At 36.4% G+C, this 20,099-nt stretch overlaps 2 protein-coding genes across 4 annotated transcripts in view; both read right to left on the bottom strand.

Moving 5' to 3' along the window:
• The window catches only part of LOC121243375 (transcription factor IIIB 60 kDa subunit-like), a 64,735-nt gene extending 53,532 nt beyond the window's left edge, over nt 1–11,203 (bottom strand). Inside the window, exon 1 of one of the 2 annotated variants that reach the window (XM_041141489.1) lies at nt 11,140–11,203. The gene's annotated coding sequence lies outside the window, so the exon portion shown is untranslated. Of the gene's footprint in view, nt 1–11,106 lie in introns of both variants that reach the window. The other variant, XM_041141490.1, reaches the window with a different exon arrangement.
• On the bottom strand, nt 1,686–7,895 carry LOC121243377 (transcription factor IIIB 60 kDa subunit-like). 2 transcript variants are annotated; one of them, XM_041141494.1, is made up of 10 exons: nt 7,748–7,895; nt 6,725–6,874; nt 6,487–6,642; nt 6,109–6,172; nt 5,875–5,996; nt 5,136–5,216; nt 4,891–5,016; nt 4,176–4,256; nt 3,019–3,072; nt 1,686–2,188 (listed from the first exon to the last, which is right to left on the bottom strand). In XM_041141494.1, exons 1-10 carry the CDS (start codon nt 7,781–7,783, stop codon nt 1,943–1,945), a joined length of 1,116 nt encoding a protein of 371 aa, XP_040997428.1. In that variant the 5' UTR covers nt 7,784–7,895; the 3' UTR covers nt 1,686–1,942. The 2 variants fall into 2 exon arrangements, with proteins under 2 accessions (XP_040997428.1, XP_040997429.1); XM_041141495.1 differs by having other exon boundaries at nt 5,875–5,997; nt 6,113–6,172.
• Nucleotides 11,204–20,099: the final 8,896 nt, after the last annotated feature.

Below are 20,099 nucleotides of genomic sequence, written 5' to 3'. Positions count from 1 at the left end.
ATAATTAGTAAATTAATTCCTTTTAGTAGTAGAAAAACTTTAGCCTTACGTGAAAGGGCAATGTGTGTTGTTGAAAGATAGTTGAAGCTTTCTTTTTTTTATTTTCCAAACTTTTTTTTAAAGCTAATTTTTTTTTAATATATATAAAACTACCTCACTTGTGGCGGAGGAAAACTATGGTAATAAATATCACTTAAGGGTTACATCTCGATCAAAAATATAAAAACTTACTATCCACTCATTGATCTTTTACAACGAAGATATGGTACGCCTATTTTATCTAGTTTTATTATCCCTTGCGCTTTCTGTGGGATATCCGACCAACAACTATAAATATTTCTCTCCCTTGTAGCTCCCAACTTGGCCAAATGGTCTGCAACTTGGTTCATCTCGCGGAATACATGGTGGCATGAAGTAATCAGATTTCTTTTAACCTCTGTGATCTTATCCCACAACTCCCCGTGAAACCATGGACAGCACCCTTGCCCTTGCATCCATCGTACCACAATCATAGAGTCTGATTCTACCTTAACATTTAGAAAACTCTTTTATATGCATATCATTAATCCTTCTCGGAGTGCACTCATTAATCCTTCTAGTTGAGCTTTCCTGATTATGTTAATACTCTTTATATAATGCCTCAAATCAGTATTTGATTAAAGGCTGTACTTCAAGTTTTATATGTAACAAAGCCTCTTTAAAAGCAATACTTCACCTAATGAGTTGGCCCCACAATGCATCTGATCTCGATCCCTTGGATGATTTATATTCCAATCATTTTCAGGAAAGTATATATATTTAAATATATTACCGAATATTTTATATATATATATATATATAATTTGGAGTTTAAGTTTTAATTGATTGCTTAGAAAACTCAGATCACTTACATGTCAATTACTCCTGCAGTTAAGGGACCTGCACCAGTTGAGGAACAATTGAGTCACAAACTAGACTCTTATTCAATTATGTCGAATCCAGTTTAATAAAACTCAAATTTTATTCCAGGGAACATTCAATTTATATTACTTGCTTTGTAGATATGAAATTCCAAATATTACAAATGTGTTCGAACTTTGAGCTGTACAGTCCATCTTAGAACAAAATTGATGTTAAGAAAGACACTTGAGCCGTTTATATCATTTGAAATTGCGCACCGCATGCCGGTTTTTAAAATGGTCACGTTAAGAAGTATTGTGAACATATTTCTGCAATCTCTCCCTCACCAAGATGCTCTAGAAATTGGTAACTTTTGATTAGAGTAGTGTTACATGTACTTATAATTTTACGTGCAATGTCCATTTTATCAGTTTTCTTTTTAAATTCAAATTTTATCAAATTTTACAATCTTCAACATATTAATGGTTGACACGTCAACACGTAAATAAAAATTATAAGCACTTTCTTTTTTACTATCATACCACTTTTAGGACTATGAGCGGCCAATCCACCTAAAAGCAACTGATATTAAGAAGGCACAATCATCCTTTTTGACATTTGACGTTTACTGTCTAGACCTATTTGAAAGAAAATGAAGGAAGCGTTATAACTCTATAATGGTACAGAACAACAATCCCACCTTGTAACTTGATTTCTGTTTTAAAACTCTTTTTTGTCTCAGTTTACACTGCTGATAATATTACTTTGGGGTGACAGGTCATTCAGCTCTTATTCGATCCTTGGGATAATCTAAACATACACATTTGAGGAGCTTAATTATGTATCCAACTTTGGCAACATATACAGTAACAGATATATTGTGTATATATGATTTTACTAAAATACCCTCAACATAGTGGCACATGCCTTAGAAGGGGAAAAATAGAAGAAGCTTTAATTCAATTTGTGTTTCCTTCCTATCTCCATACCCACTGATTTTGTCATTTCGAAGCTTCAGTGAAATCGAATCAGCCTTCGGAGAGTTGCATCTGATCGGATTGCATCAATATTCCTCTTCACCATTATCATAGTTATAACCATAAACATCCTCTTCATTTTCAAAGTCCGCATGCAATTCATTGCCATATGTTCCGTTGACATCTTCCTGTTCCAAGTTTTCATACCCTTGTCCCAGTTCATCATAATTGTCTGTGATATCCCCGTCATGCTCTTTCTCACCATTACTTTGCCCTTTGGCATAGCCATCATCATTTGATGCTTTGAGTTTTTTATTCGAATCAGAAGATGGCTGCCAGAAATCAATAAAGATATAATAGTACAAACAGTGGGAAAATTTAAGAATGAAACAAAAAATCTTCAAATTCAAATCTTAAATGATCCCCCTTCCCTATGAAATGGAAACAGCATCCCAATGAGGACTTCGTTAGGTTGTCCTCGCACCCAACACTTAGGTCCCATTTGGATAGTGAGATGAGATGAGATGGTTTTAGATGAAAGTTGAAAGTTGAATAAAATATTATTAGAATATTATTTTATAATATTATTATTGTTTTGAGATTCGAAAAAGTTGAATTGTTTATTATATCTTGTGTGAGAATTTGAGAAAGTTGTAATGATGAAATGAGATGAAACCGTTTCTGTATCCAAATGGGGCCTTATGATTCCAGTAGCTGGGATTGGTTCTCTCTTGCAAACTGTATCTTTTGTTTGTAAAAAATTAAAATGGAGAGAAATCCTTGTGCTCTTACAGTTTTCCTATGTTATAAACTTAAGAAGAATACCATTAAGAATGGAATGTATCCATGCACCTGCATGCACACACGACAACTACAAAATATATATTTGTGATTTGTTTGTAACTCTACCGACGACTGATATTCAGATTTTGTTTTTGGATTATTCAGTTATTGTGAACTGGTGGATAAAATACATGAATTGTAAGAGTAAGAAGTGGTAATGTATATCATACCCTCTCAAAGCTTGTTTTATTGCTACAGCCAGGTTCAAGAAGGAATTATGTGTGCATGAGGATATACTATATTAGATATATATATATATATATATATATCCCATCACAATTTAGACTTTAACCATAAAAACAAAAGAAAATAAGCATACCTTTTCCGCAAAGAGTGTCTCCAATACATCGTAGTTGATTTTCGAACTGAGTCTCTATTAACATGAACAATGTGTGCAATCAGAACAGAGGCATTACCACGAGCAATTAAAAAAAAATAACCAACTAAAGTAATAACCATAAAGGAGTTTATGTCCGAAAACAAGACCACCACTGAAATGAATATTAAAGAAGAAAATACTGTGCCAAATAGGGGGTGTAATCGGTCCGGTCCATGATTTTTCTAGACCGGACGGGACAGGACTGATTACCCCTAAGGACCGGACCAAACTGTTAGCTATCGGTCCGGTCGGTCCAATGCGGTCTATACGAGTTAGGTACATTTTTTTTCCTCTTTTCTTTTTCAAAAAAATTAATTAATACAAAAAATTAATTAAATTAATAAAATTAAATTTAAGTGAACTCTTTAATGTGGGTTATGTAACTAACTCATTAAAAAAATAATTAATTATAATTATATCTATGATGTTAATAGTTATTAACTTAGTACTTTAGTATTTACAATAGCCAATATTAAAATTCTAACATTTAATATGTGGTTAATGAATATGAAATAATTTAATTATCCAAAGATTATTTATGCTTACTTACAACTTAGGTATCTTAAAAAATTACCTAATTACTTTAATAATAATATGATTTATCATATGATATATTAGTTAATTGATAACATATATTATTTTAACATTTTATACGGTCAATGATAGTAGATTAGATGAAAATTACATAATTAACTTATACAAATACTATATAAAATAAAATATTATATATATAAAATATTTAAAAAATTTATAACAATCTAATTCGGTTGGTTTCGGTCCGGTCTGGTCCAAAAAATCCACACCCCGGGACTGGACCGAAAACCGAATTCCTCATAGTCACAGACAAAGGACCGAAACCGACCAAAAAAAAATTTGGTCCGGTCTGGTCGATTTTTCTGGTCTGGACTGGAAATTTTTTTACCCCTAGCGCCAAACCAAGCTAAGTGGAAACAATAGACATAGATGAACCAGTAAAGATAGAACTCTGATTAATTCGGTTGAGTTGATTACCATGTGATCAAAATACCACAGGCTCCATAGCTATTTTACATATTGAGTACTCAGTTGCTTCCAGCAATGATCTCTACATGGCTTACCTTCTTGATCAGCATTTGATGAGCTGCTTCTGCAGCAGTTTGAGCAGGATTGGCATTCACATCTTGTTTTCGTTTCCGCTCCTAATTTATAGGAAACCAAACATGTCAAGGTATCATTAGAAGATAAAGAATTTGTAATAAGAATTACAAGACAAGCAAAACTATTACTTCAACACAATCATAAATAAATAGAGAGGATACACAAATGAAGTGCCGGCAGTTGATAGGAGATTACATCATGCTAAAAGACTATTTAGGCAGAAACATTCATTTTGTGTTTAACTGACAAGCAGATATTTGAAGGAATCTTAACAACGGTATAAGCAACTGTCAAGAGAAACTGCACAGGGTCAAGCCTTTTCCTTTTCATTTTTTAGTTGGAAAAAAAAGTGCAGTGTTTAGAATCAGCGGATCACATATGCCAGGGCCCTGCCTGCAGGATCAACACAAGGTAGTGCCCTATCTAAACTTGACAAGTATTTAGTCCAGAATATTGGCTACAAATTAGCCAAAACTTGTAACAGACATTATTTGATCTCAAACATTGTGTTTGAAATGAAAACTTCACCATAACTTCAGTCACATAATGTATGAAATTCACATTCTAACAAAATCAACCACACTTCAAGATGTCTTTTCACTGATATGGGCAATCAAAATTGAGGAGTTCTATGAATCGAAAATTTGGTGCAACATATGACATGTAAAAGAGCACCTTTCTTGACTTTGCAACAGCTGCCGCAGCTGCTGCAGCTAGTTCATGTGCGGCTCGCAATTCATCAGAAGAGTTCTGAAAGCTGGCCTGACTTTCCATCTTAGCAGCAGCGGCTGCTGCTTGTTCCTGGAAACCATAGAGACTAAAGTAAATTTTATTATCAAGAAAGATCAACATATAGCATCAGAATATTTATGCTTTGTTTTCATAAAAAAGCATATTCAAAGTGGCAATGAATCTTTAACCTGAAGATACTCTTTGTTCATTTCCTCCCAGATAATCTTCTTGAAATGCATCTCCTCCTCATTGTTGAGATAGCCACTCACCTAGCAATACATACATTAACACATTCCTAACATAAGTAAATATTACTCTGCATAATTGTGTTAATAAATATTACTATGCATAATTGTTTGGGACAAAGAAAATGTAACATCTAACTGACACGACGACTTTGGTTACTCATCAAAAGATTTTTTTTTTTTTTTTTTACTGGTGCTCATCTAAAGGATTTTCAAACCTTGAGAGTTAATCCCTTAAGGTTCAAACTCAAAAAAATTAAAATTCCTGACAAGTGATATTATTATTGATGGGATGAGTTTTTGTATTTATACCATATCTTGGACATTCTTATATTTAATAGTATATACATAATTTATAGCTATAAAATTCAGAATTCATAATAATTCTCGTTGTAATTCTTATTAGATTTTATGTCATGTTTTCTTTCACCACTCTATATAGGTACTCCTCTTGTATCACCTTGTGTTCTTGGGTTGCACCCCTTTGTGATGATATTGTCGACCCAAAGCTTCCTCATAAAGATACTCATATGACAACAACTGAAAGTACATAAAGGGCATATATTGTTCCACTCCTGCACCTAGTTGAAAATCTTTGTGCGGCATGTGCACGCCACTCATGAGACAAACATAATCTACAATGAGGTACAAATCTATATGGTAAATGCAATAAGCTACATACCTCAACATCATCAATATCAGAAAGGCCATCTGATTCATCATCACTGACCAAACTTGTATCCATGGATTTCTGGCATGCATCAGAAACACCATCTATTTCAATCTGATCTCCAATGGCAGCAGCTAAGATTGAATATTACTCAATATAAATTGCATGCAGATGTGTTGTTGTACAAAAGTACAGGACTAGATCTACTTTTAACAGAAGTTAAAAGTATTTTCATGTAACACTTACAATTACTATCATTCTCTCTCAGATCCAATCGTTCATTCTTGGTTGCCTTTTGGCTTCTTTCAAGCTAGAAAATAATAAATCGGATAAAAGAAGCAAAAATTAAGTTATTAATAATTAATTGGAATTAGGCATACATGTTGATAAATTCTGAGAATCAGTAATATGCTAGAAGACAGACATGGAATAGATCCAAACTAAGACTCCAAATTGTTCATTTTCAGTCTAGATGGGAATAGAAGACATGAGCCTTCACCCTCCATTTCTTTCTAATACATAAATTACCTATTTACTTCGAACTTGTTAACATAAACATAAAAAAACAAATACAAACAATAAAGAAGTTAGAAATGGCAAGATAGGACCAACCATTTCAGTTACCTGTTCAATGTTTTCTGACCCTAGTGAAGGCTTTAAGAAAACATTCGATTCGTCCCCCCGGTTATTAGCAGATTCCATGGCTATTCTCTCCCTTTCAGCCCGCTGAAATGCAGGAGGTTCTGACCCACCATGCAGTCCCCCAGAAAGTTCAACAAACTACATCAACAAACAAGCATGAACATGAAGAAGCAAAGCTTGATGAAGAGCATGGACAGATGAAAAAAGAGAGAGGAGTTACGTCTTGGTAACAACTTCTGCAAAGTCCATGAGCAAAATGAGGTTTCCCACTATTTTTATGTTCACACAGCACTTCCCCAGACTTGAGAGACCTATCCTCTGATAGCCCGCATGCCTTAACCTCTGAAGCATTCTTAATCAACTCCTCAACCTATTAGAAAGCAATATACAAATAAAACCTTCAACCTCTTACTATAACAGAATCAAGTTCCTGCAAGCACAACATTTTATCTAAACAATGATGTTGGTTAGACCCAACTTCTTGGAAAAACTAACAAGCCGAACAATGGTGCATTATCATCAAGAATACGCTCCGGCAACTGTAACAAGTACGCAACATTTACGACTGGTAGAGACAAACTTCTCTGAATTAAGTTCACATGTTAAAAAATGTAACTAATAATTCTCTGTTATGGTCAATGACAGGCCAATGTTAATGGCATGTCTTTTCATGACTTCCTTGCATCGCTAAACTAGTACGCATAGGCGACGCTTTTGTATATGTCCCATATCCTCAGAATTTAGTCTATTACATGATCAATAAAAATTTTGTTTATCGATAAAAAAAAATGAAAGGCCAATGTTTTGATGTAGGAAAGCAGCACCAGAGAGCTTCTATGACATTTCTTGAAAGGTTTCAGGGGCTGAAGGTTAGAGAAAATGTGAAGGGTCAGGCTTAGAATTTAAAAGATTTATTTAGTCTTGAAGGTTGAATCTTAATGGCTTTTATTCTGCTTACTAGAAATTGAAGAGATAGAAAAGGCCAAATAAAGGCAATGCTCAAACTTCCTCCTCCTCCAGCCATTTCTGGTAAGCAGAATAAAAGCCATTGAAACCCATTAAGATTTACAAATACACACTAACTTGAGGTTAGAATTGACAAAATCTTCTTAGAACTTTGCATATCATGACACGCTATAGCATGTCTCAAAAGTAATCACTAAAGAAAGTAACAAATAAAATAATTTTTAAAATGTGTTCAATAAAGCGTGATGCATCATGTTCTAATAGGAGTGAGACTTACCGTTAAGCTCCCTGAATCTGTATTCTCAAATTCCATCAATCGTTTTGTTAGCGTTACCTCACAAATATGTACAATTTTTACCTATTCAAAAGAGCATGGGTAGAGATTATCAAAAGTGGATCATGCTTGAAGAATTATTTTTTTTTTATAAGTAACTTGTACATATACTTGAAGAAACTTTTTGAGACAGATTATTGACCACATCTATTAAATAAAGGTGGAAGAGGCTTGAATCATAATGTAATTCAATAATTTTTTTTTTTTTTTTTATAGATAAGAAAGTTTTATTAAGACAAGTAAATAGGCATAGCCCAAGTACATAGGAAGTATAAAAATGCAGAAACCTAGTTACAAGTCAGGAACTAGAGAGAAGATGTAATTCAATAATTCATCATAATCAACTTGTTTGATGATAGCAATTTATAAATTGCTTGTAACTTTCAGACAAGAAAGATGCAAACAAAACAAAAGTTTGCTAAAATTACACAATATGGAAGCAACATTGTTAAACATAATGCCTCTAAAACTAAAGATAACATGAGAACACATGAACAATAAATCGTTGGGTAATGAGGTCGAAATTAGAGAACAAATTTGCAATATAGCAGAATAGGGGAATACTTAGGATTCTTTTACACGAGAGCAAGACAAATTGGGGTCAGGAATGCCTATTCCCAAAAAATGTAGATGCTGCCCATTATTCTTTCCTTATTTCTCTAGTTAATATTTGACAGATTGTAACTTCCATGTATAGGGCTAGAATTAGGCGCATAATGATTTATTTCCATGTATAGAATTGCTTTGTACAGATTGTATAATATACAGAATCCTCAAGGCCACGGTATTCGGCCATTCACACAATATTTTGACATGGTATCAAGAGCTGGTTGCTAAGGTTCTCCTCTCGCTTAAATTTTTTTTGTTTTCTCGGTTTCGTGTTTCGGCGTGTGCTGTTCTCGGTGCCGACGTGAAAGCTTCCTTGTTTTCGGTCTTCTCCTTCTGGGTTGGTGTTGTCGACACCTTCTATTTCTGGTTTGAGCAGTTTCGGCACCCTCTGTTTCTAGTTTGAGTAGTTTCGCCACCTTCTGGTTTGAGCATTCTTAAACACAAGTCTCTCATGTGTTTCGGTGAGGTCTGTGCTGTTTCTTGGTGAACCCGACGTGAAAAATCTCATTTTTTGGCACTTTCTCAGACTTTCGGGTTCGGCACGTCTGGTTTTCTCGGGTCTAGTGTCTCTGACGTCGCAGCAGAGACTTGTGGGATTTTTTTGGCTTCTTCTGGGTGCTCTGATGTCGCAGCAACCCCGTGGGTGTTTTTTTTTTTTTTTTTTTTTTTGGGGGGCTTGGTCTGTGAGTTTTGTGCCTCTCGGCTTCTTTGTTGAACCGTGGTTCATGACTTCCGAAACTTTCATTGTATTTTTTGGTCCCTGTTGAGATGGACTTTGCACATGTATTCGTCAAGTTTACGGGCACAAATTACTCTACTTGGACCTTTCAGTTTGAACTTTTCCTCAAGGGAAAAGATCTTTGGGGTCATATGGATGGCATGGATGTCGCTCAAACATCCACTACTAACAAATCCAAGGATCTCGGGACTTCTCCTTCATGGGCTGTACTTGACGCTCGGATAATGTCTTAGCTTCTTGGATCGGTGGAGCCACATATTGTTACCAACTTGCGGGCTCATCGCTCCACTCAATCCATGTGAAATTACTTGAAGAAGGTTTATCATCAAGCTAATGATGCTCCTCGCTTTCAGTTAGAACATGTGATTGCCATGTTTCAACATGGTAGTCTTTCCATCCAAGACTACTACTCGACATTTCTGACTCTTTGGCATGAGTATATTGATTTGGTTACAGAGTTCCCGTTGTCGCGCTTTCGACTATTCAGACTCTTCACGAGACTAGCCAGCGTGATCAGTTTCTTATGAAACTACGCATGAAATATGAATCTGTTTGCTCCTCTCTACTGAACAGATCTCCTGTTCCCTCTCTTGATATTTGCTTTGGTGAGTTACTTCGCGAAGAACAACGTCTTAGTACTCAAGCTATTCTGGAGCACTCTCATGGCAGTTCAGGAACGACAACTGTGGCTTATGCTGCCCAAGGACGAGGACCACCTATAAATTCTAAAAACTTGCAGTTCAGGGGTAAGGGCACCCCCTTTCTAGTAACCCACTGGGAGTCCAACGGCGTCCCCATCGCCTCCTCTGCTAAGCATTTGTGGTGGCCCATTAACATCTTCCTTATCACTTCCAAAGGGGGGAAAAGCATCATCGTGTGCATCATCGTGAGATTTCATTGCTGCTCATGTCTCGATATGCTCATATCTTACTGTTTCTTCGAGAAGCAGTTAACCCTGAGGGGTAGCTCAGCTGGTCTGGCCTTGGGTTTGCTCCCCAATGGTCACCAGTTCAAGTCCCCTTAGGGCCACTGGAGGCTTACCTGGTCGTTAACTTTAGGGCCTCATGGGATTAGTCGAGTTGACCGCAAGCTGGCCTGGACACCCACAGTTATAAAAAAAAAAAAAAAATCCGAAGCAAAAACCCATAGAGAAATGAAGTACACAAAAAGTTGAATAAATTATCGTCAACATGTAAAATTTGAAATTACGAAGAAACAAACCAGAATAGACAAGATGATAATGTAAGGAGAAGAGGTACAAAGAGAGCCGCTGGTAACACAGGCAAGTGGATAGGGTAATTAGCAATAAATTTCCTCCGCAACGGTGGTTGGGTCTGGGGGAATTGATGTTGTGATAATGTAGAACTCAATAGGAAAAAAATGTGAATGACAAAAATCGAGAAGGAAAGAAGAAGATGACGAAATGGAAGAGATAATTTACCAGAGGCCGGATTCTGGGACGGGAAAGACTGAGAGATGATAATGATGAATAAGATAAGAGACACCAAAATACGTGAGTTTTTTAAATTGTCCCAATCATACTTGTATAACCTCGGCTTCTGGAGGAGCTGGAGCACTGCGAGATGAAGCAGCTACATACCATCCCAGGCCAAACTTCAAAAGAAGCTATATGTGGAGCTTCGCGAGCAAATCACACGTGGGAATGGGTATAATTTGATCGCTATATAAGCAGCCAAGAGAAGAATGCGTTGGGAATTGGAAGGAAAGTAAAGGGTATGAGGATGAAGATTGATCTGTACTCAATTCGTGTAATTGATGACAAAATGAAACCAAAGTTCAAACAAACAGATTTATTCAGAATTAAGGAAAAAAAAAAAAACTGAGAAGGCTCGTAGTCAAGACATAAACGCCGATTCAAAGATGACAAACCAAAACCAAAGTTCAAATAAAGAGGACAAATAAGAAGCAACCATACATGATCCAATAGTGATACACTCAACAAAAGTCGGAGACAATCGGTGCTTACATAAGAACTTGTTATGGTCTGTGTGTTTGAGAAATTTAGTAAGCTGTGAAGGCCTTTCGAGGTGCCTCACCTCCAATACTCAATCAATTGTGGAAACACTCATAGTTTCATTAACAGATGAATTACATATTTATAAACGGGGGAAATAAACTCGGTCAATTGAATAACTGGCCACTACACTGATGGACCCACGATACTAACTGCAACTTAACCGACGGAAATGGTTGAGCCCGTGGCAGAACCCACTAAGCCCATTACATACTTAACTACCTATCGTAAAAGACTATCCCGTTCGAATTCAGAGATGAGTTAACATGATTTTAGATGACTTAAATAAAATATTATTAGAATATTATTTTTTAATATTATTATTGTTTTGGCATTTGAAAAAGTTGAATTGTTTATTATATTTTGTGTGGAAATTTGAAAAAATTGTAATGATGAGATGAGATGAGTTTCCAATCTAAACTGGGACTTAAGCAAATGAATAACAAATATCAAATGGCCACAAAGGCGCATAACACGACCCAGCCCACGTAAGCCCATAGACAGGCATCCGCATAACTAGGGTTCCATACGAGGTTCATAACAGAACTCAAAAAAGTGAGTTTATCAGAGGCTCTGGAGAATAGAAACGGCAGCAGATGAGCCGACGAATGGCTGTTTGGGCCACCGGCAAGAGAGACGTTAGAGATAGAGAGGGGAAACGAGGGGAAGAGAATGGACGAAGGGGATGGAAGCAATATTCATTGGTCGAAAGGCGTTTCTTATTAAAAAATTAGACAACGTCGTCTTAAGTCGATATTCATATTTCCCCTTTTGCTTTTCTTCAATTTGAGTTTTGTTGTACATAAGCCAATCTATTAATATATTAATATATAAGTGAGATTTATTATACAAAAATTTTATGTGTAGTCACTTTTACGTACTTCTTGCGCATTCTACTAATGTGATTGATTGCATTACTTTTTTTAATATAAAATAAATGTTTTGGCCAATTACATGTGTGAAATGCACAAACAATACGCGAAAGTGACTGTATGTAGCAGAATTCTCTATTATAACTTTAAAAAAACTAAGAAAAATACTAACTGTACTTAAGAAAAACTTTTTTTTTCCACGTGTCAGCTATTGATATGTTAAAAATTATGAAATTTCAGTTTTAATTTCAAAATAGGACTAACAAAATGAATTTTGTATGTATAGCACTAGGATATCATCAAAGAAAATCAGCACAAATTTCCTTAAATATGGTCTGAAAACCTCATTCATCAACCCTTGAAAGGTTGAGGGAGCGTTGGTAAATCCAAAAGGCATTACCAAAAACTCGTAGTGACTCTCATGAGTCCTAAAGGTACTCTTAGGGATATCATCAGGATTCATCCTGATTTGGTAGTATCCCGAATGTAAATCAAGTTTGGAAAAAATTACTACTCCACCTACCTCATCAAGCAATTCATCAATATTAGAGATCGGGTACTTATCTTTAATAGTGTCTTTGTTAAGAGCACGATAATCTACGCACATTCTCCAGCTCTCATCTGTCTTCCTTACTAGCAACATCGGTGATGAATAAGAACTTTGACTAGTTCTAATAATACCACTATGCAACATTTCAGCCACCAACATTTCTATCTCCTCTTTTTGGTAATAAGGATACATGTAGGGCCTTACACAAGTAGGTTTGGCCCCTTCCTGCAGCTGTATTTTGTTATCAAAACTTCAAGGGGGTAATTCCATGGGTTCAACAAAAATCCCATGAAATTTCTCCAGCACTTGCTTCACAGCTAGTAACATATCAATCTTTGAATTTGAGTTGGTTCCATCCATAATTTGAACCCATAAGCCCTTAGCCAAACCTCTTTTGAGTTGGTTGATATGATCCTTTTCCTCTAGACACCTGGTAGGTAACTGTAGTCCCTACAACTTAACCTTGACATCACTAAGAAAAAATTGCATGGTCAAGTCAGAAAAATTCCACAAGATAGAACCCAAATTACTTAGCCAATCCACTCCTAATACCACATCACAACCACCAAGTGTTAGCACATAAAGATTAGCTAGAAAATGAAGATCTTGTAAGATGAATGGGACTGCCTTACAATAACCAAGGCAAGAAAGAGTAGCTCCATCTGCTACTTTAACTGTCAACTGGTTATCTCCCATTGGCAGTTTAGCTTTCTTTGCCACATATGGATCAATGAAACTATGGGTACTACTTGTATCAATCAATATCAACACCTTTTGATTATTTATTTCCCCTAGTAGCCTTATAGTTTTAGGTGCCAACGATCCTGCTATAGCATGTAATGAAATTCCCAATAATTCTCCCATTTCTTCTCCTATGGGTTCATCTGTTTGCATTACAGCTAAGGTTCCATCAACTTCTTCAGATTCTTCCTCTTCCTGAATCCACATTCCTTCTAACAGAAAAATTTTGGGCCTGTCACACCTATGTCCCGGATGGAACTTCTCATCACAGTAGTAACATAACCCTCTCTCCCTTTTCTCTTTCATTTAAGTGGAGGAAGTTCTTCTAATGATTAGGGTAGGTTTTTTGGGTAGATTAAGTTGTGTGTTTCTCGATTCTTGTCTATTTGGTGGGTTTGAAAGTCTCAGTATGGGGTTTGGAGCTAGCAATTTGAGAGTGGGGTTTTGGGGTTGGTTTTTGGGTAAAAACCCTTGAGTCCTCCGAGACACCTCTTCCTCCTGTAATCTTGCTAACCCAAATGCTGCAGACAGTGATGTGGGTTTAAATATAGTAACAATAATTCTAAGATTATCTTGAAGCCCATTTAAGAAGGTACTGATTCGAAATTCTTCTGTCAACCCATTAATTTTATTAGACAAAGCCTCAAATTGTGATTGATAATCCTCCACAGCAGTGGTTTGCCTTAGTTTAGTAAATGCTCCAACTGGATCCTTATATGTTGAGGGCCCAAATCTAAGCTTTAGGATTGTTACAAACTCCCAAGTGTGAATTGGGCTTGAATCCATAAGCCAACAGTACCAAGAGAGAGTATTGCCCTCCATGTGAAAGAAGGCTATCTGTATCCTTTGGTCATTAGGTATGTGATAATAGGCGAAGAATTGCTGGGCCTTAAGAACCCATTCCATAGGTTCTGACCCATCAAACTTGGAAAAATCCAACCTAAGTGATCTGGCATGTATCCCCCATTTCTCTTAAACAAAGAATTATTACTAACCTTAGCATTCAAATTTAAAGGCCCTTCACCCAACTTTTGATTTCTAGCTGTCACTACTAATTGCTCATAACTAGATGTCAAGTTATTAATTTGCTGCAATATTGCTTCTAACATGTTCTTCTTCCTTTCTTGTTCTTCTTGCAGGTGCAAATTCTCCCCCTTCAACGACGCCACTACTTCAAATAACTGGGCCTGCCGAGTAGGAGTGCTATTCGTACCATAGGGTGCGGGGTAGCCCACCCCCCGCCCTCTGCCCCGCATGGGTCAGGGGTGAGAATTTCACCTCCCGCCCCCGCACTCGGGGAGATGCCGGTGTGGGCGGCGGACACCCCCCCTAAAAAAAAAGGGCCATCGGTCCAGAAGTTGTTTATAAGCCCAATATGACCAAGAAGTTGTTTCTAGGCTCAAAATAGCCCATGAATAACAGAAATGGCCCAAATGGTCCCAAAACGACCTAGAACCAGATTCTGGGCCATTTTGGGCCCAGAAATTAACAATATATATATAAATAATAAATAAAAATAAAAATAAATTTACAATAATAAAAATAATATACAAATTAAGATAAAATAAACTATGAAGTACTACTCCTATCTAATAAATTAATAATAATAACTAACTTATTACAGTAATACAAATTAAGAGAAAACAATTACAAAATTACAAACATAAAAGGGACATGGTATCAACATTACAAATTATTGAATCATTAAATACAACTGAACTAACTATTAACTACTAAGTGAGCTGTTTGACATTTGGGGCGGGTGGCCAAGGGTGAAAAGACGTAATTAGATTTTAGTGCTTCCTGCTGGGAGTCGTGAGATCATAAAATCTGGAATATTAACAATTTAATTATAAAAGGAAGATAAATTAGAATCATAAACAAGAAACAAAAATTAAAATTACAAAAAACTAATAGAAATGAAAAAATAAGAAACTAAAAGCTGACTAACCAAGATGAGACATTGAGAATATATCATTTGAATTTTGGTCCTTGGGCTTGGGTCATTGGGATTAGGATTGAGGCTTGAGCTGCACATTTGACAGTAAGATTATAAAAACAATTAGATACCAAAAATTATACAAATACAAAAAATAATTAAGGGACAATACAAATTGTACAAACTTATGGCAAATGGCAATGGTGGGTCGGAGTCCAATATGGTGAAGTCATACTGCAGCGGAGGTAGACGTCGTCTCATGTATTGCTACAATAATTAAATTTGAAATTAATACTGATGAAATGAATATAAATAAAATAAATCAAAATAATGAAATGAAATCAACGATTACCAGATCCAAGCTGATCACCATCATCCTCCTCGTCGACCTCCTTAAAGTCAAGAATATCTGGAGCATGAATTTCCGTCCCTTTGATCTAATTCTGCGTGCAAATCAATGCCTCTACAATTGTAGCAGACAAATAACTCTGGACTGGATCCAATATGCGTCATCCGATACTAAAGGCTGACTCTAAGGCAATAATGCTAATAGATATGGCCAAAATACTGCAGGCAATCTCTCCAAAGACGAGATATTTCACGGCATTCGTCTTCCACCATACTAATATATCAAATTCTGTCGTATATGGGAGAAGATCCCTAGCTAAATATCGGTCTACCTTCGACTTCACCTCTGTAGATTGGCGGACTAGTAGGGGGTTCTATGAGAGGCTCTCACCCTACACCAATCTACGTTTTTTTTCCACCCCGGCTTCTAAAGGAGCCTTGGGGGGGGGGGTAGGTGTAGGTGTAGGTGTAGGTGCATTACCACCCCTGATCACAGTAAACTTATCAAACAATTTACCGATGGTTTCTCTAGCCATTGTCCTAATAAGTTTAACCCATGCGGCCTCGTGCGCAAGTCCCAAGCTATATATCATGCCATCAATCTTTATCTGGGGGTCAAGAGCAATAACCATATATAACAAAATATTTAGCCTACTCAAATCCTTCCAAATACTTGTCATATTTGCCCTCATCATCAAAGTCATCTCTCGCATCCTAATATGGTCACTCATACATATTTTATCTAATTCTTCTTTTACCTTACATATTTGTTGACAGAAATTATTGGATGTAGGGTACAAAGAACCAAATAGTCTCAATGTGACCTCGTAGAAAAACCTAAAAAAATCTATAAAAATAGTAACCACCTCCCAATAATCATCAATAGCCTTTCATAATCCCTCGTGCTCATCAAAATATTTGACATATTGAATGTCTTCATCACCCAATAATTCAAAAACTGTCTTATATTCTTGGGCCACCTCCAACATCAAGAAGGTTGAGTTCCATCTTGTAGGAACATCAGTACAAAGTCCATTCTTGGATGTTATGCCCGCATTCCTAGTAATAATCTTGAATTTCTCCAATCTAGTAGGAGAAGATCTCACAAATCTCACAGCCATTTTGACTTGTGCAACTGAGTCATCAACATCTTTCAAGCCATCAGTCACAATTAAATTCAAAATATGTGCAGTACATCTAACATGCAAACAATCACCACCCAAGATTGTCTTATTTGCCTCTCTAAGATAGATCATAAGATATCCTAAGGCGACATCATTAGACGAGGTATTATTAACTGTAACCATCAAAACCCGTGCCAACCCTCACTCCTTTATTGTGGCCTCCAAGGCCTTCCCAACCGTCTTGCCCTTGTGATCGAAAATTTGATAAAACTTTACAATCTGTTTGTGTAGTGTCCAATCACAATTAATGAAATTCATAGTAAAAAACATGTAATTATAATTTTGGACTGATGTCCAAGTATCAGTAGTGAGACAAACTACTTGACTCGCCAATTGGTCCCTCAACAAATCATTCTCTTTTTTGTAATGTTTTTGAACTATCTTTTGCCACTGTGTGGTTTGAAAGAAGATTAAATCTAGGTTCCAAGCAACGAGATATTTTTGGAACCTTCTCCTCTCCACAAACTGAAAAGGTAGCTCGTCCATGATAACCTCATGAGCTAACTTTTTTCTACACTCATCAGGATCCTATTTTGTATACCCCTTCAACGTTAAACCCCCACTACTCTCATCTGACATTTTTTTTAGTCCAATCTCTAGTCTAGATTGACTCTTCTCTTGTAAGGATCTCAATATTAGACTCTTCTTACATTATTCTTCTAAGTGGACCTTTAACTATGATGTACCATATTTCTTATAGTGACATCCATAGAGTTTACCACAATGGTTACACTTTACTTGGGGGTTATTAAGGTCACCACCCTCTAATTTGGTAAAGTGAGAACAAACTATGGAAACATGTTTTTTGATTTGTGTGAGCTTGGGGGCAGGGCAAGATTCCGTCTCCGTAGGGTTAGGACTAGGGTCCGTGGGTTAGTCTCAGGTGTAGGGTTAGGTGTTGGGGTAGGGTTAAGAGAGCTATCACTAAAATTTGACAGAGTAGACATTCCCCAAAACAAGCAAAAAATTTTAAATGAAAACATAAACACCAAGAATTCACATTAAAAAAAAAAAAAAGCAATTCAATGCACATGTCTATTTAAAAAAAAAAAAGTAGAAAAGAGAGAGAAACCCCAACTACCGTGTTTGATTACTATCTTTTAGAATATGTTTAATGCAACCACAACAATAGTCAAATCCTCTTTTCGCATTTGGATCTCGGCAGCAATCTTATTGTTATCCCCAATGTGTGTTTTTGTAATGAGTGATCTTTGGATTTATTGTTTAAACTAAACTCTATAACTATATTTATATTGTTACTCTTATTATTGTTACTATTACTATTCTTGTTATTATTATTCTGATTTTGTTATTCCAGGTTGCTCTTGACACTAGTATATGTAATTAGATTTATGCTTTATTTATAGAAGAAGTAAATATATGCTTAATAAAAAAACGTAGATATATTCTTCCTTCAATTGATTGACACAAACGTACATGCATATGAAATGTACATCCATCCACATAGAGAAACAACAAAGGAAAATATGGGAGGTGGCTTGAAGAAACTTAGTTTTATTATAAGAAAAGAATACTTAAGCTCCATTTCTGAATTTTCAATATCCTCAAAGCCATGCTCATTTATTTCCCTCCAAATGTACCATAAAACACAGCAGAGTGCACACTAATGGTTACTAAATTGTTTTTTGTAGTATGTTTGAATATTCACCATTGAACATAACCCAATCTATCCTATAGACAAGCCATAGACCATGTTTTATAAAGTGTAGGCAACCTCGTGTTCCAATTAGGTGATCATTTTCTTCCTCTCTCTCTGTACACATGCAACACCTATTTATTGCTGAGACCTACCACTTCCTGAAGTTATCCAGGTTAACATATTTAAGGCCAGTGTCTAGATGAAGAAATTCACTCTAGGGGGGCCTTGTTTCTTTAGATGGGCATAAACCATTTATCTTCACTGATATGTATCACAATACTTGAATACAGCTAGTAAAAAAACAATGTAAAGAGATCCACCTCCGTATTTCTAACAAAATTAACACGCCACTGAGCTGAGTCATGCTTGAGTAGATAATGCACAATCAAATCTCCACAACACACTGTTCACAAAGACACAATCCCATCCTCCAACTCCTCTATTTAATCTCAACATTCCTCCAATCTCCATAACTTAAAAAAAAAAAAAATTAAAGCTTTGGATTCGTTGACTTACCTTTGGTGACAGAGATGCAGATGGACGGTGACTACATAAGCTTACGACTGACGGACGGCTGCGACGTGTAGAGAGAGAGAAGTGAGAAGAGTTAGGGAAGCAGGGGCCCAAGGAGGGGGGAGTCGCGGGGAACGGGGGCGCCTGGGGGGTGGGGCCTCTTTACACCCTAGACAAAACGACGTCGTTTTAGTCTAGGGTGATTTAAAAAAATCGTCTGAAAATGGCGTCGCTTTGTGACATGGGATTTTTTTTTTATATAATTATATATATTATTAATAATATATAATATATGGAGCGGGGGAAAATCGTAGCGGAACTGAACCACTTCATCCCCCGCCTTCGTTGGATGCCCCAGATGCGGGTAGGGCGGATTTGGATGCCTCATATGCGGGCAAGGCCACCCGCCCCGCCTAGGCAGGGGCGAGGCGAACAGGGAGGGGCAATAGGGTCTGGGGCCCTGCTACCCACCCTTACTGTCGAGTGCCTTTTGCCATGTCGTAGGAATGCGGCTCTGATACCACTGTTAAGACTGTTGTAATTTAGAGAAAATGATTTAGAAATGTGTATAAACAACTAATGTACTTCATTAATCATCTTGCAGGAATTTAAATAGATACATAAACAACCCACGCATGCATGTTAACAAATAGCCCACTACCATACTAGACACTACCCAACAAATAATTGAACCAAATAACCATCGTCCCACTAAGGTCTCGTTTGGATAGTGAGATGAGATGATATGAGATAATTTTAAATGAAAGTTGAATAAAATATTATTAGAATATTATTTTATAATATTATTATTGTTTTGAGATTTGAAAAAATTAAATTTTTTATGATATTTTGTGTGAGAATTTAAAAAAATTATAATAATGAGATGAGATAAAATGAAACTATTTCTGTATCAATGAAACCCAAATGAGATTCAGTCAAACCCTAACAATTATAACAAGCAAAATGACTTAATTACCCACAACTTAAAAAAACAAAAGAAAAGACTTCAACACGTAAACTTCACACGACGCCCGACAAACTACGACCATCAAAGGCCTCCCCTCTTCAGACTAGGGTTTCAGTACAACAGTCACACGGGCCGCCA

Source organism: Juglans microcarpa x Juglans regia, chromosome 8D (genome assembly GCF_004785595.1).
Source record: "Juglans microcarpa x Juglans regia isolate MS1-56 chromosome 8D, Jm3101_v1.0, whole genome shotgun sequence".
NCBI classification, from domain to species: domain Eukaryota; kingdom Viridiplantae; phylum Streptophyta; class Magnoliopsida; order Fagales; family Juglandaceae; genus Juglans; species Juglans microcarpa x Juglans regia.
This window is presented reverse-complemented; position numbering and strand designations above follow the sequence as displayed.